The 15940-nt window shown below is 34.9% G+C and overlaps 1 protein-coding gene across 1 annotated transcript in view; it reads left to right on the plus strand.

The window, feature by feature from the left end:
* The window catches only part of DHX15 (DEAH (Asp-Glu-Ala-His) box helicase 15), a 115088-nt gene extending 101927 nt beyond the window's left edge, over positions 1 to 13161 (plus strand). The window contains exons 7-14 of the mRNA XM_012724034.1: positions 1238 to 1324; positions 2225 to 2374; positions 2767 to 2875; positions 3411 to 3602; positions 6420 to 6542; positions 9284 to 9474; positions 11312 to 11481; positions 12595 to 13161. Of these exons, the coding sequence (XP_012579488.1) occupies positions 1238 to 1324; positions 2225 to 2374; positions 2767 to 2875; positions 3411 to 3602; positions 6420 to 6542; positions 9284 to 9474; positions 11312 to 11481; positions 12595 to 12712 (1140 nt within the window). The 3' untranslated portion in view covers positions 12713 to 13161. The remainder of the gene's footprint in view (positions 1 to 1237; positions 1325 to 2224; positions 2375 to 2766; positions 2876 to 3410; positions 3603 to 6419; positions 6543 to 9283; positions 9475 to 11311; positions 11482 to 12594) is intronic.
* Positions 13162 to 15940: the final 2779 nt, after the last annotated feature.

Genomic DNA, 15940 nt, shown 5'->3' on the forward strand with positions numbered 1-15940 from the left:
CATGTGGGTGGGCGTTCTTGCCTTCATGTCCTGTAAACTGAAACTTTGTTATTAGTTATCTCCTGCTTGTGAGCCTGCTCTCTTCTGTATGAGAAGGGCCCCTTCTACCCTCACAGCTTACAAAAGCATTCTTTGTGTTAACTGAAAACTTAAAAAACAAAATCCTTCTTAAATACCAGCATTTCTTTGGTATTGTGTACTTTCCTGTCCGTTTCTAATCAAACTGTAAAAGCTGTAAGAGCAGACTGATTCATTTTCTTTGTGAACTGCCTGCAAATATTGGTATTTCTCCCTTAATGGCAGTAATCTATTCTTGAAAGTCTTAAGTCCTAGGTAAAAATAATGAATACCCCGTTTCTCCATTGTTTAAAAGAGAAGTCACATAACGTTCAAGCTCCTGAACAGTTTCCTAAAGCAACTGAAATGTTGCAAAATCTTAAAAAATGCTATCTCTCTTGTATGCAGTTTTGAGAAGTTCTTTCAGTAAAGTCTAAATGACATTTTTAATAGTTGTTTTTATGCAATGACATTAATATTTTGTGCATAATTTCAAAACCACGTGCATTTGAGTATAATGGATCTACTACTACTTGGATTGTAACTAAAGATTTGCCACCCCCTGTCCCCATACTTTTTTATTTAAGGTGTTGAGTTGGATTGTGGTAAAAGTTTTACCTAGCAGTACTGCTTGAAGGTATTAAAATATAAAAATATATATATATACACACACACACACACACATAGTTAATGTTTTGACACTGAACAGGAAGTGGCGGAGACATTCTGTTTATAAGGTTTAGGAGTATTTTTTCTTTGCATGCAGTCCTTTACTTAAATAATTAGAATATAATGCGGATGGGGGCGGTCACCCACATGGTGCAGCAGGCTTCTGTCTTGCTTGTTCTGCTCCCCACTCTGTCTCTGGTGAATCTTCTCCCAACCCCCACATCTGGCCTATACCCCAGTTCTTGTATGCATAAATAGGTCTTTTTTTTTTTTTTTTTTTTTTAAAGAAATGCAGTGTGATTAATAACCTGAAGTAGTAACAGCTTTTGTCATGGGAGAAAGTTGCTATGATAAACTAAATAAAAATTTGAAATCCTAAATGTTAATTTACTTTTCAAAGTATTGGCCATTGATAGAGTTTATTCTTTTATTTAGTCAGTGTAAATTCTTTGTTAATGAAAGTTAATGTTAATCTTTTATTTCAATTTTGCTTAACATTATTTCTTAACAGGTAGTAGTGTCAACTAATATTGCAGAAACATCTTTGACAATAGATGGTGTGGTATTTGTCATTGATCCTGGATTTGCAAAACAAAAGGTATATATTTTACTGCTTTATAAATTAGTATTGATTTACCAGAACTCAGTGCCTATTGATTAAATGGCTGAAATTTACTTTTTAGACTTATTTTCATTTTTCAGACTTTTTATAAATATGAACCCTTTCGTTCTAGCTGGCTCACCTATCAAGCCTGCTATTAATGGCTTTTTTTCCTTTTAAGGTTGCATTAGATTCTTTGTTCTCAATAGTGATGGTGAATGTTTATTTTGTGTGTTCACTTAACAAGTATGGGGAGGATAATTACAGGATTATTACTTCCACAGATCAGTAACAAACCGAATGGATTGGAATTCCTGTCATGTACCAGCCATAGTGTTTGAGAAGCAGTATTATGTTGGCAGTTAGCTTACCGGTACTGAATATCAAGCACTTCGCCACATGAAGTGACTACTCAATAAATAACTGTGTATGTTTTAGACATTAGATTACCACTTACAGTTATGATTGGGAGAAATTTGTGTGCAGTGTATGATTTTCACAGGAAACTTTTCTTTGAACTGAAAGAACATAACTGACTTTTTTTGGACTAAGTTAAAAGTATTTTATTTAATGATCACACTGTTGAAATTGGTTGCTTTCAGACAACCTGTTTCACTCTTTGAAAGCAAAGTAAAGCAGATAGAATGAAATTCGTTTTAGGAAAAGTAAAGACAAAGTAAACTATGTGTCAGAAAGTGTTTTAAGTTAGCTGGACAGAATGAAGGCATCAGGATACCTGAAAGAAAATTAGGTTGTGAAGGTGAGGATTCTGTGGCAGCATTGATAATGTGACTATTTATTTGGGAGTTTGCTGTGGACGTTGGGTATTTCTGTTAGATCATAGTTTTGTGTTTAACTGAGGAAATAATGGTTCCTATTTTATTTCCATTTCAATAGGTGTACAATCCTCGAATCAGAGTAGAGTCCCTTTTGGTAACAGCTATTAGTAAAGCTTCAGCTCAACAGAGGGCGGGTCGAGCTGGACGAACCAGACCTGGAAAATGCTTCAGACTTTACACAGAGAAAGCTTATAAAACAGAAATGCAGGTAAGGGTTGCTATAGCCTTGCTATGTGTTTGAAAGCTTAAACTGAGTTTGTTAACCAGGAAAAAATTGCTTCAATTACTACTTCTTGCCTTTTGGCACCACAGGCTCCGAGTCTTGCCCTTAGTGAGATTTACGGTGCAGTCTACTGATACAGGTCTTAGTTACAGTTCTAAGATGAGGGTGGATAGCCACAGTAACACTTAGGTCCCTATGTATAAGTAGTTTGCAGAAAGTGTCTGATTCCTGTTCCACAAGCATTTTTGTATTCTTAGTCAGTGGTAAAAAGTAATGCCAATGTAAATAGCCTGGGAATCAGAGAACAGATAGAAGTTTTATTTCCTGAACTAAGAGGATTAAGGAATGTTTAATGGACCATTTTTGTTTTTTACTAGGATAACACCTATCCTGAGATTTTGCGTTCTAATTTAGGATCAGTTGTGTTACAGTTGAAGAAGCTTGGTATTGATGATTTGGTGCATTTTGATTTTATGGATCCTCCAGGTATGAATTCTTACAGAACATTTTATCAAACTTTAACCAGAATCGAAACACTTTCTGCATCCTAATACACACTCTCAATGTGTATTCATTTTTCTAGTGTGCATCAAACTATGTCTTCTGTGTTAGCTTTAAAACTAAGGAACAATTATAACAATTATATTAGTGAATATTTTATGCCTTCAGGATAACTAGGTTATTTCTGGGAATTCTCATCTGGACTGAAAATAAGAGAAATTCCATGGTCTTTTGTGTTCTTTTTTTCTCTCTAAAGAAAAAAACAGTGGTTTGACAAGCATGTTAACAGTTAACTTAGTTCACTTTAGTAAGAAGATAATTTTAAATAAAGGGCAGAAAAGTTCTGCAGTTTTATATGATTCGTGTTTACTAGATGTGTAGCTGATTTTCATGCTAGTCTGAGGGTTTGACTTTGGTTCACTACAGAATGAAAAATGAGATTGCTTTTAATAGCTTGTGATTTGTCACATTTTTACTTTTTAAGGGCAGCTTGTCTAATAAATTGCCTTTCCATCCCCAGCTCCTGAAACTCTGATGAGAGCTCTAGAACTTTTGAATTATTTGGCTGCTTTAAATGATGATGGAGATCTGACTGAACTGGGATCCATGATGGCAGAGTTTCCACTAGATCCACAGCTCGCTAAAATGGTTATTGCAAGTTGTGACTACAACTGTTCTAATGAGGTCCTATCTATTACTGCTATGTTGTCAGGTAATAGAGGGAAAGGAACTAAAAAATGCCCAGCTCTTCAAAGTTTGGGTGGACTTGACTTTTGGTTTTGTTTTTTAATATTTAGTATGATAGTGAATTTCATAGATGGCTTTCAGGAACTCATTTTGTTTCTAAATACCTTGTAAATAGCTTCAGAATGACATAGCCTTTACAATAGTATAATACGTCATTTGTACACTAAATATGGAAACAACTGGCTCTCTTGAGTACAAATAAAAATCGCAGAAAGAAAAAGTACATTTGAACACAGTTGTAACTGAGTTCTGTGTTAGGTCCATCAGTTCTGCTGTTTATTACTGAAAGTACTCAGAAGAACTTTGTTCTAGTACTTGGCACTAGTAAGTGAGCCTATGACAAACCTGATCTACCATTTAAAGTGAGCCTTTTCCAAATGTATAAATAAGTATTCCATTGGCAGTCAATTGTGAATTTCAAACTTAGTATGAAATAAACTGAAGTAATAATGTATAACTTTAGGCTTAAAATCTAACCTTATACTGGCAGAAAAATACTTCATGAAAGAAATATAAAAAGATAAAATTGTTCATTTTGGAAAATTGGAACATTTAACTGAACAAATTGTGCTGTCTCTAGTAACTAAAACTATCTACAAATTAATAGTAACTTGGAAATTAGATTTTTCCAAAAAGAAATCATTGGTAACATAAACGTACACTGAGTCTTAGAACTAAAAATGAAAGTCTTGAGTTTTTACTGGCATTCAAAGTACTTTATTCTACTGGTCTCAGTAATATGGGTAGTTGACTTCCAGCTGTGGAGTGGCTTATTGTCTTAATTTACTGCCTGAAATAATTCAAATTTTATATAGAATTAAAGGATAAATTGAAAACATTTGAAACATACAAACTTCGGCATAGTTTAGATATACGGTATATTTTAATGGTGTGATTTTTTTTTTTTTTAATTTAAGAAATAGCTAAAATGTTTTTTGCAGAGTTATGACTGATCAGACTCAGAGCAGATGGGCAGGGCAGTATCGAATCATTTTAATTAAATTGTAGTTTCACTTGCGGAGGTGGTGGTAGGTTGTTGTCTGCCTTTCTTATATGTTGCTTTTGTTAGTCTCCCAGTTGTATTGATCCCAAGACTTTAGTTTTTAGAGAAAGAGTGGGACAAGAGTTAGCAGGTAATTTGTGATTTGTTTTCTACCCAACTTTTGTTCTTCCAGGTTCTCTTTCCAGACTTTCTATATAATTACTTTGTTTGAGTTTAGAATATTAGCCCTTTAAAAAAGTTGGTCATTGTTCTGCAGTTGAAATCTTCCAGCTACATCTCTTGTGCTTGTAACAGGAGTTCTGCAAAACAGAGTTTTCTGTTTATTTTTTTAGCACACCAAACAGAGTACATGTGGGGGGATGGTAAAGGGTGAGAAAGAAGTCATGGAACCAAAAACAGTTTGCTGAGCTTATAATGTGCTGTTTTCCTGAAGTTATTAGGTCCTGATGTAAAGACTGCAAATCAGGGACCTGATGGGAATCCTACTTATTCCCAGTATTAACTTGGTAGCTAGTTCACATTCACTTTCACAGCTATGAGAGGTTTCTGTACTTTTATGCACAACCTTGCTTCATTTTATTTTAAGCAAGACTTTTAAAATATACTGTGATCATGTTTCATTGTCTCTATTTGGCTTCTTTGGCATCTTTTTAAAGGGGTAATTGTATGAGAAAGAGTAATTTGATATTGTATTTGATCTTGTTGTCGATTATTCCCATTATCTTCTATCTGAACTGATAATCTATAAGTTTTTTTATTTGACAAGGTTTTAATAGCTTTAACAATGTGTTGACAAAGTCCCAAGCTGTTAAGGTTTTATTTTCATATTGCTTTTATGACAATGGAATTGCTAAAGTGAATTAAGGAAAGCTGTATTTCAAAAATGTAGTGCACACTTTGTAATAACAAAAAATTTATGTGAATTTTGAGGCGCCAAGCACTGTAGTTAAATATTTTGATGACCCTTGAAATGACTGTTTCAGATTGTCAACATTTTCAATACTGGAATTTGCTTTTATACTGAGGTTTTGATTCAAGTAACAGTTTTTTTTTTTTTTAAACTTGGGACTTCTATTTACACTATTTTTATTAAAATGCTGGAAACAAGGCTGATTATTCCCAGCCTTTTTGAATTTTCTTAATTTAAAGGCGGTTTAACCTTCCACCACTACTGCTATCATCAAAACCCAAGATCTCATGATTTTTTTTTTTTAATGTTTACACATGCTTGCTCACCGGTGCTAATAGTGATACCCACCAGTTGGTAATAGCCACAGCATTAGGGAAATGATTGTAATAGAAATATGGCAGTTTACTGGTTAGAAAGTTGTTTCGAGCCCTGCAATGGGCACACATATACCACTTCATACTTCATAGCCATTCAGTAGATTCTGTGGATGGCCTTTTGAAAAACTACATTTAGCTTATAGGCTATTGATACCATACTTCTGGTTACTGGTAGAGCTATCAGCACTGGTTTTTGAAATAAGTTGAGCTCTCTAGTCTTGATGGCCTTCAGAATAGCCGTTGTGATGCCTACGTTTAGATTTAGTTAAAATAATCAGGTACTCTGTAGCTTTGAAATCCTCTTGTCTTACAGATGTGGTTAGGTGTTGATGTACCAAATCAAGGTAGTAAACAGTCCAAGATGCAGTTGGAGGCCATCCTGCCCTGCCCTATGCTCTGTGAACTGACCTAGCTAGGCCTTGTTCCTCTATCTGTGAATGCGTGACTCATCGATATGGGCGTTTGTGTTGGGCCCATACCAACCTTGTTTAGTCCCACAGTGTTTTGTTCGCCCCACGGAGGCCAAGAAAGCTGCAGATGAGGCCAAGATGAGATTTGCCCACATTGATGGAGATCATCTGACACTGCTGAATGTCTACCACGCTTTTAAACAAAGTAAGTGTAAATTAGATTGAAGGCACTCTTTTGTCTTAATGTCACTTGCAGCATATAAGGTGTTTCTTGTCTGACTGTCATTTATTATCAGTGACAACTTTATATTAGAAACCCAGAGGTACTTCAGGGAAAGAAAAAAACTACTGATGTGCATTTACAATAGAAATTACTTAGCTTTTTCAAAGTTACTTACTTTGCTTTGATATGTGGCAAGAAAGCACTCATTTTTAAATGTTTTTGGAATTAGAACTCATTGCTGTGATTTTTGTTTGTTTTACATTAGTGGCATTTACATCAAATAAACAAAAATGGGCAACAAAGTCAATGGCCCATTTCTGTGTCAGGCTACCTGTGGTCTGAAACATGAGGAGGGCTTCTACTTTTAATTCAAGAACTGCATTAGTATTTAGAGTTACCTTTTTTCTTAGGAAGTTAGTAAATGTTAAAATAGAAGTAGTCCTTAGTTGTGCAGCAGTGGGTGTAAAGGAGCAGCAAATTCCGGAGGGGGGCACTATTATGCCGTCATGAAAAGCAGTATGCTTTATGTTACCAAGAACCTTAAATTCCTCCCCTTTTACTCAGAATCTATGAAATTTAGCTTTTAGTATTCTGTGAACACAGATATGATTCAATTTTTTCATCCCAGAATTATTTACTATAATGAAAACTACCTAAGTGCCCGATAGAACGGAGGTTCAGTGATTTATGCTCAGCCACATGATGAAATACTGTTCTATCCTCAGATCATATTTTCAGAGAATATTTAGTAACGTGAAAAATGTTTTCCCAATATTTGAAAATGAGGAAACCTAGTAATAATCAAGATATTGCTGGGTGCTGTTGGAATGCATTGCTTGTAAAAATTGAGAGAAAACTGTAATGGGGGGAAAAATGCAGAAATAGCTAACAGGTTCTGACAGTATTTATCTATATACAACAAGTTAACCTGTTGCTGTGTAATTAAAGGTTGGTAATCCTACACCATCATACTTTATCACAAAGGTGGGGTTCTGATCACTTTGTTTCTATTAGTAAAATTTGGTCACCTAATTATGGCATTGACAGTCAAATTTTGTTATCTGGTTTTTGCATTCAGCTAGTTATATCAAATATATTTGAAAAATGACAAATGTTTCAGGTATTAGTCGAGGATCTATTTCATTAGAGGTGTTAATTCATCTTAACACTGTGTTTGACACTTTGAGAGACAACAAGATTTATTTTGTAAAACCATAATATCTATGTGTGTAAGTGTGATTTCACCATGAAAAGGCTAGACTATATCTTTAAGGTAGTTTTCTCTATTGGTAAGAAATAAATAGAATTATTTTACCAAACATTCCCCTTTTTAGATTTTACTCTTACTTTTTGTCAGATATTTCTCAGAAATCAGTGGAACTGTCAGATGTGTCCTAACAGCTTCCCATTTTGTTATTGCAGTATATGTTTCTAGAAGTTAAGCTACTCAGGTCAGAATCTAGAAGTCAAAAGTCCTTTTTGAAAGTCCCTTTTTTGTCTTCACTTACAGATATTTCTATTGCTTTTCAGCTTGTTACAGAGCTCAGCATAAATGAAAACACCTCTCTAAAGTTTTTTTTTTTTTTCAGTTTCATGTTCTGAAGATGTTCACTGCCTTGTTTTAAATGTGAGCATTCAGGTGATTTCATTTTCTCATTCTAGATGAGATACGTAATAGACGTTTTAACACATTTCTCAATTTAAAGATGCACTTTCCGTGCCACCTGTCCACCCGCCTATCCTGTTTCAGAGATGTTGCTATATTTTATATTGATTAAACATCAGTGTATCTGTTGTTTCTTTGAAAAGCTATTAAGAAAATGATATACATCATAATTGGTAAAATTCTTAGAAAGAAGGTTGGAAATTATTCCCCAAGCATTGTGTATCACAGTAGCTAGAGAAGGATCATCACTGTTTAATTTTTACTATTTTCCAATTCCCTGCCCCTTACTGTTTTTTGTCAGAGGACTTCTAGAGTAATTAATACAGTTTTCCATGACTGCCTTGGAAACAGATTTCCCCTGTACTATTTTTTTATGTCATGCTAGTTTGAGCTCTGTTTCAGTGAGCATCACTCAGGTGGTTGGAAGTTTTAAAGGATTCGCTAGTAAGAAATAGCCCTTTGACAATAAACATATATTCAGGTTATTTGAAATGCTTAGACATAAACCTTATTTATAAAATCTTGAGTATGAGGTTCCCAGACATCCTTGAAACTATAACTTGTATTTAAATTCTTATTTTCAGGTTTTAGGTAATTTAGTTTAAGGATTAACTAAACAAAAACACAAGTTATTTTATGTTCATTTTTATGACAGCCACACTATATTTGATAATCGTTAGTGGAACATTAATTAAAAGTTATAAATTAAATTTGAAAATGAGACATTTTTATCAAATCTCAGTGCCCCACCCGTCTGTCAGAATATCTTTTCGGAATAACTGCATGGATGTCAGTGGTAAATTCAGTTTATTTAAAATAAATGATTGTTTTGCTGTGTAATAGTCAAAAAACAGTGCTGTTTCTTATTTTGAACCTCACCACAGATCATAGGGAAATTTGATGACATTGCAATTCAAAGACAGTGATGTGGGTAAATCCCTTCTTTGGGTCATCTAGTTTACTCTCATAATTGATATCCTGTTGATTTAGATATATACCTGTTTGGATGATTCATGTCCTCTCTTTCTCTCCCCCCTTCTATCCCTTAATTTTGTAGATCATGAATCGGTTCAGTGGTGTTATGACAACTTCATTAACTACAGATCCCTGATGTCCGCAGACAATGTACGCCAGCAGCTATCTCGAATTATGGACAGATTTAATTTGCCTCGTCGAAGTACTGATTTCACAAGCAGGGACTATTACATTAATATAAGAAAAGCTTTGGTTACTGGGTATTTCATGCAGGTAAGTGAAAAATACAGGGATATCCAGCAAATGTTTACATAGTGTCCTTTGCTATCCAGCCTTTGGAATCCACTTTTATACAAAAGTCAGTTTAGGAATGTATGAAAACTGATCTTGTACAGGTTGTCAGGATCTAATATATTTAGAATCTGTTTTTATTTTAATAAGTAACAGATTGGCCTGTGAAATGGCAGAGTAATCCAGTTATATAGAGGTGAGCTTTAGGATTAAATTTTTATTAATGGAGTCTTTGTTATACCACATGGCTGTTTTAGCCATTTTCTGGTGGGATTAGTAGTGGTTTCTTTGTAAATTTCAGCTCTTTAACTTTTGATAGAAGTATTGAACAGTTTTTTGACTATAGCTCTTAATTGGAGATGAATAATCATAATGGTACCGAAAGAAGCAGTTGTCTGGGTGGCTCAGACACCTCACTCATCTCTATCTAATCACCCAAAACTCAGATATTCAAATAATTACTTTTCAATTCTGTAGTGATCATTGGTACTTAAAATTAAAACACTTGAGTATTCAAATGTAAATAAAATGTCTTGCATTAATAAAAAGTCACTTAAGGGCCCTCCCTGGTGGTGCAGCAGGTAAGGGCACAGCACTGCAAGCTGGCTTCAGCCTCTTCAGTGCAAGTTTGATCCCCAGCCCTGGATGTGATCCATGTGTTATGGCAGACCTCTCCTGACCTGCCCTCTGTTCCCCATTCTGTCTCTGGTAAATCCTCTAAATAATTTTTTTTTAAGTCACTTAAAAGGTTTTATTTGGGGTCTCCCTGGTAGCATAAGGGGTTAAGTCTCAGCACTGTGGAGCATTCCACAGCCACTGCAGCATGGGTTGGCTCCCCAGCCAGGGACATGACTCATTTGGCTCAGCCGACCTCTCCAGTTCACCCACTGCTCCCCATTCTTTCTCTGGTGAATCCTCTCACCCCTCCCACCCCCACTTCTGGCTTGTGCCCCAGTTCTTATATGCATAAGTAATATTCTTTGTTAAAAAAAAGTTTTATTTGGTTTCACTGTTTTATTGGCAACTAAAACTGAAGTAATACTTATCAGTAATTGTAATGAGTATAAACTTCAAGGAATTTAAAATAGAAATTACATTTAAAAAAATCCAAAAAGTTGTCTAGTAAAAGTACACATAAATCATCCAATACTTAGGGTGGGGCTGATTTTATAGTCTATGTCCAACTTGTTTGTTCATTCTGGTTATGTCTGTTAAGCAAAAATGGGCCTATATGCAGTGAATCAGACTATAAATAGATTGGTACTCTGCATTTGAAATTAAAGTAACAGTAATAATGTGTTTGGAGATAGGTGAATAATAGAACTAAGTGTGAAAATGTGTACCAATGTGTGTTAATGTGTACCAGTATGCATTAATTTCCTTTTTACCTAGTAGGATATTTCATTTTCCATTAGCTCATAATTGTTCATCTACTATGTAGTAGTCAACTGGTTTTGAAGAGCTCATTCTTGATAGTATGAACCAGAATGGCCAGACACTATGTATTTAGACTCTCTTGGAAGAGAGTCATCTGCCTCCCCTTTGTTCCAGAGGACTTTGCAGTCCCTGAAAGTCCTATAGATTTGTCTCCTCCCTCTATTACATAGAGATGCAGAAGTTATTCTTGACTTGCAGGCCTCAATTTACAAACAGAAAGTTAGATTTTCCCACTGCAGTAAAGCAGCGGTAAAAGGCATAGTCATGAGATAAAGAGGGAAAGGTGAGCCCTTCCTGTCCTGTTCCTAATATCTAGCTTATTTCACTTTATAACTAGAGTATCTCAGAAGCATTGTATTAATATACTGGGTTTTGGTTTCAGGTGGCACATCTAGAACGAACAGGGCATTACTTAACTGTGAAAGATAACCAGGTGGTTCAGTTGCATCCCTCTACTGTTCTTGACCATAAGCCCGAGTGGGTGCTTTATAATGAGTTTGTTCTTACTACAAAAAATTACATCCGGACATGTACAGATATCAAGCCAGAATGGTAAGCAACATCCTTTTACTTTTAGTTTGCTCAGAATTAAATCTTCCTTTTGCTCATGTTTTCTTCAGGTAGGGCTGACTTTTCCAGTGTAGCTATGAGGCATTGGCCTGACAGTATATTAGCGATCGTGCAGTCTGTTAGCTAGGATGACAGTGGTTTTGTAAACATGGCAGGATTTGAAGCCAAACATAAAGTTATTGTTGGCTAACAACAGCAGTGTTTTGGGAGCTGCCATTGTGCTGTGTGATTAAACACAAAGCCAGACAGTTTCCACAAACCAGTTTTTGACTTACTGAGTATTTTAATTGACTGCAACTATTATCTATATATTGGTCATTTAAGATATAAGCAGATAAAACACTTCTCATATCTTCACATGCTAACTTCACAGAATATAGTCAGAACCGATTGTGTCACTTAAAACAAGTTTACCTCTCCTTTTCTCATGTGTTGTGCTTGTGCTCATGCATGTTTCTCTCTCTCTCTCAGTGCCAGAATCTGTTTTATGACTTATGATAGGAAATGTCAGCCAAGAGTGGTGGGACTGAAAGCACTTATCTTAGTTGCTGCCACTTGCTTTGCAGTGTGAGATTTCTCTCTCGCACTGATTTATGACTTTGATACCGAAATTCTGTAGGACATTATCGCTTTATCTTACAGTGCTTTGTTTGAAAAAAATTATATGACTAAATTTTACGAAATATTTCAGTCAACTGTATTCTTATATTTATAGTTACTAAAAGATTGAAAATGAGAAGATCCAACATTTTCCTGATACTGCGTATTTTCCTACATGCATTGTACATGGTCAGAATAGATATGAACAACGAAAATTAATAACTATTGGTATCTTTATATTAAAAGTAAGAGAGTTTATAGGAAGCCCAATATTTAAAAAATTACAGCTTATTAGAATAACAGCTTATTAGAATAACATATTCCTAAAAATGGCGCTTATAAGGGATTTAGGCATTTGTAATTTATTCATGGATTTGATTTGTAGATTTGTCTTTGTTTTTGTTCATTATATTAGTGAGTAATGTCCATCCTCATTAACAACTCCTGTACTTGAATGTTAATTTGGTAATTTTTCCCCCTCCCCCTTCTGGACAGGTTGGTGAAAATTGCCCCTCAATATTATGACATGAGCAATTTCCCACAGTGTGAAGCAAAGAGACAGTTGGACCGCATCATTGCCAAACTTCAATCCAAGGAATATTCTCAGTACTGAATTCAATGCTTAGAACTGAAGTTATTCAGAGGACAGCTTTAAAAGATGAATGAACTCAAAAGTTCAAGTTGTGCTCTTCACATTGGTTCAATAATGGCCTTTATTTGAAAGCTTTTTAATTTTTCTTTACAGTAAATATTCCATTCTGATTTCATAAATTAAACATTTATGCCTCCCTTTTGTGTTGACACTGTAGCTTATACTGGAAAAGTCGATCAATGTTTTGCAGTTTATTGAAAGTAGTTCTATATATAACAATGTTATAAGCATTTCTTTAGAAATGGTTGAAAATGCTTCTAAAATGTGATTATCGACCATGGTATGCATGATCGTTGTAATTGTTGACATTCCTTTTAGAAGTTGTGAAATGTTACAACTTGTGCTTATGTAGACACAATCTTCTGTCTCAGTACAGAGGCACTGACTTCAATAAAGTCTATTTATACTAATTTTGGCCAAAGCACTTTGATATCTTTGTCCCAGTCTCCTGAAGTATGGCTTCTTTTCTCAAGTGTGAGCTTTTGTTGTTATTATTTTTTAATTGTAATTATGGTGTGATTACATATTTAGCATCTTACTACAAGGACTACTCTTTAGATAAAGTAGTCATTAAAGCAATATTTCTAAGAGCTTACCATAGTGCTTTGTTAGATTAATCAGAATGTGATCTGAGGGGATAAAATGTATAGCCTTATTTGAAACAGGATCCCAAAAGACAGAATAATGAAAGAGTAACATTCTTTTCACTTTTAAGTCCCTTTCATACGACTGATAATTTATTTTGCTACTACAATTTTGGCAGATCTTTTGTTATAGAGAAAGAAGCCTAACTACTTTAGCCTCCCATGTTTAATTTGTACTAAATAGTCGGGAATGATATTAAAGATGTGTGGTCAGTTTTGCAACATTTTCAGTGTTGGATGCTTTATACAATGTACAAAGTAGTATAGTATATTAAAGTGTGAATTTGACTTTTCCATTTTTTATAACAGGCAGTAGTAGACAAGTTTCTTAACCACAAATGAAGTGTTTGGTGTGACCCATCAGAGTCTGTAATAAATCTGTTCACTTGAAGACTAAATACTCTGCTCATTAATGTCTAGGAACCCCCCCCCCCATTTTCTACCTCTCTTTCCCCTTAGAAATAATTATTGTCACAGGAAAGATATAGGCGTGGTAGTTGGAATTTAAATATACTAAAAGCATATTTTTGCTATATGATATAAGGGAGTTAATAGGAGAAAATAATTCCTCTAGGCTTCTGGGAAACATTTTCTTACAGATTTCTTAAATGATGACTAATGACTTGAAAGAGTTAATGAGCTTCAAAAAGAGTATTTTTGTTTCCAAGGAGTAATTTGCACACTGAAGTTTTTTAGCTTGCATTTTAATTTGTTACCAGTTATCAAACTACTATGAATATTGGCATCATCTAGGTTATATTAAGAAAACCTCGGCATTTGGTCATCCCTTTTCACTAAAAGGGCAACTTGACCCCAAGTATATAAATTGCCTATTAAAATTTATGTCCAAGTATATAATTTAGTCATTTATATATCTTTATAACCTAACTGTTTGATTTAAAATAGGTCTTGGTATAGTGTGTTAAAAGTGCTTTTTAAGTATCTGAAGTTTAGACCAGTAGGTTTTCTTAGACATTGTTAAGATGTATGTGTAGAACAAAGTTTGGCGCTTTGCAGTTTCTGGGAGTGACGAGCGCTTCCCATCAAGTGGGTGTTAAGTGTGTGGTGGGGTGTTAAATGCAACCAGTGGAGCAGGGGTAGCTTCACTCTTCATTGTCACTGGGCCATATCTCACCAAAGCTGGGGGTCTCTTAATCACCAATGTTACTGTTAGAGGTACAACTTTTTTGAAAGGTGTGTGTCCAGCTCCTTTATTTTAAGATTTGGCAACTGAATACCAAAGTGAGTGTCACTTGGGTAGGTGGTTACTAATATCAAGTGAGTACTGGTATAGAACAAGATAATTATAAAATCTGAAAACTTTTGGGCTAAGCCTGAAGAGGTCTCTTTATCTCTCAAAGCAGAACAGTTTTTTGCCGCTAGTGCTATAAGGGCCTGTTGGCAAAGAGAAACTTTGACCATTAAAATTGAGAAAATGAACAACTCAGAGGAACAGGACAGTTTATATACCCTATTACCAGCCTACTTAATCAGAATCAATAAAAGGAGCTTCTGCCCTCATCTTAATACAGATCATGGCTTTAGTCCTAAACTTTTTAGGTACAAAAGTTACCTACAAATATTTGGAATTCTGTTCTGTCTGATATTAATGGCTACCCGCTCTGCTCAGATATTTTAAAGAAGACCATTGCTTCAGAACACATCTTTATAGTTAGATTAAAAATAATGAGGTAATCGTTCTGTGATTATTTCTAATTTTCCTTCTAGAGTAAAGTTAAGACTGTTCTACTGCCTGGTACCATTTGGATATTTAATTTGACATCTTGATTTATTCTTATTTAGACTAAATAGCCTCTTTTCCCTCAGCATTCCTAATGAAACCTCTGCCAGGTATTCTGTGGATTACAGTTTGGCTTCTGGTCTAAACTGAGTTGAGTGTGGTGCAACTTTTATATCCCAGGGGAGTAGACATGTCCAAGCTGCTATTACTGTAACTTAAGTGTACAGTCACCTTCCAAGCACTGCATACTTTTGGCCCATAATATTTGTCTTACTTTAAATTTATATAAGTATTACATGGGCATTTTGGATGTGATTCAAGACTAAGAAACAGTCACAGACCTTGGGCAGTATTAATATTTGGAGACCTCAGATATGCTGAAATACTCGTTAAACAACATTTTAAAATAAGATTTCAAGAAATTGCTTCTGAAATAATGAATTACCTTAATTGTACTTTTGCTAATACCAATAATGTTTACAGGTTTGCTCTACACACACACAGGCACTTAAAACACAGATTTGAATTTTGAGTGGGTTTTTAATAGCAGAAAGTATGAGAGATCTTGTTCTGGACTGAGGCCTATTCAGTGGTTTGTTCGGTCTTTACTGTGCATAAAGTGGCCCTGTACATCATCATTGCCCATGCCATAAAGTAGTTTGTCTTGCCGTGGAGAAGACCAGTGTGTTTACTAAGAACTTCTTGCTGCAGTGACGTGTATACTTTTGTTGGCGTATGCTCGCTAGATAGTGGGAATTTCTTAACTTTGTTTTCTGTGCTTCTTTGGCTTACACTTGGTAATTG

Source organism: Condylura cristata, unplaced genomic scaffold, assembly GCF_000260355.1.
Source record: "Condylura cristata isolate star-nosed mole 26May11 unplaced genomic scaffold, ConCri1.0 scaffold00012, whole genome shotgun sequence".
Classification (NCBI taxonomy): Eukaryota; Metazoa; Chordata; class Mammalia; order Eulipotyphla; family Talpidae; genus Condylura; species Condylura cristata.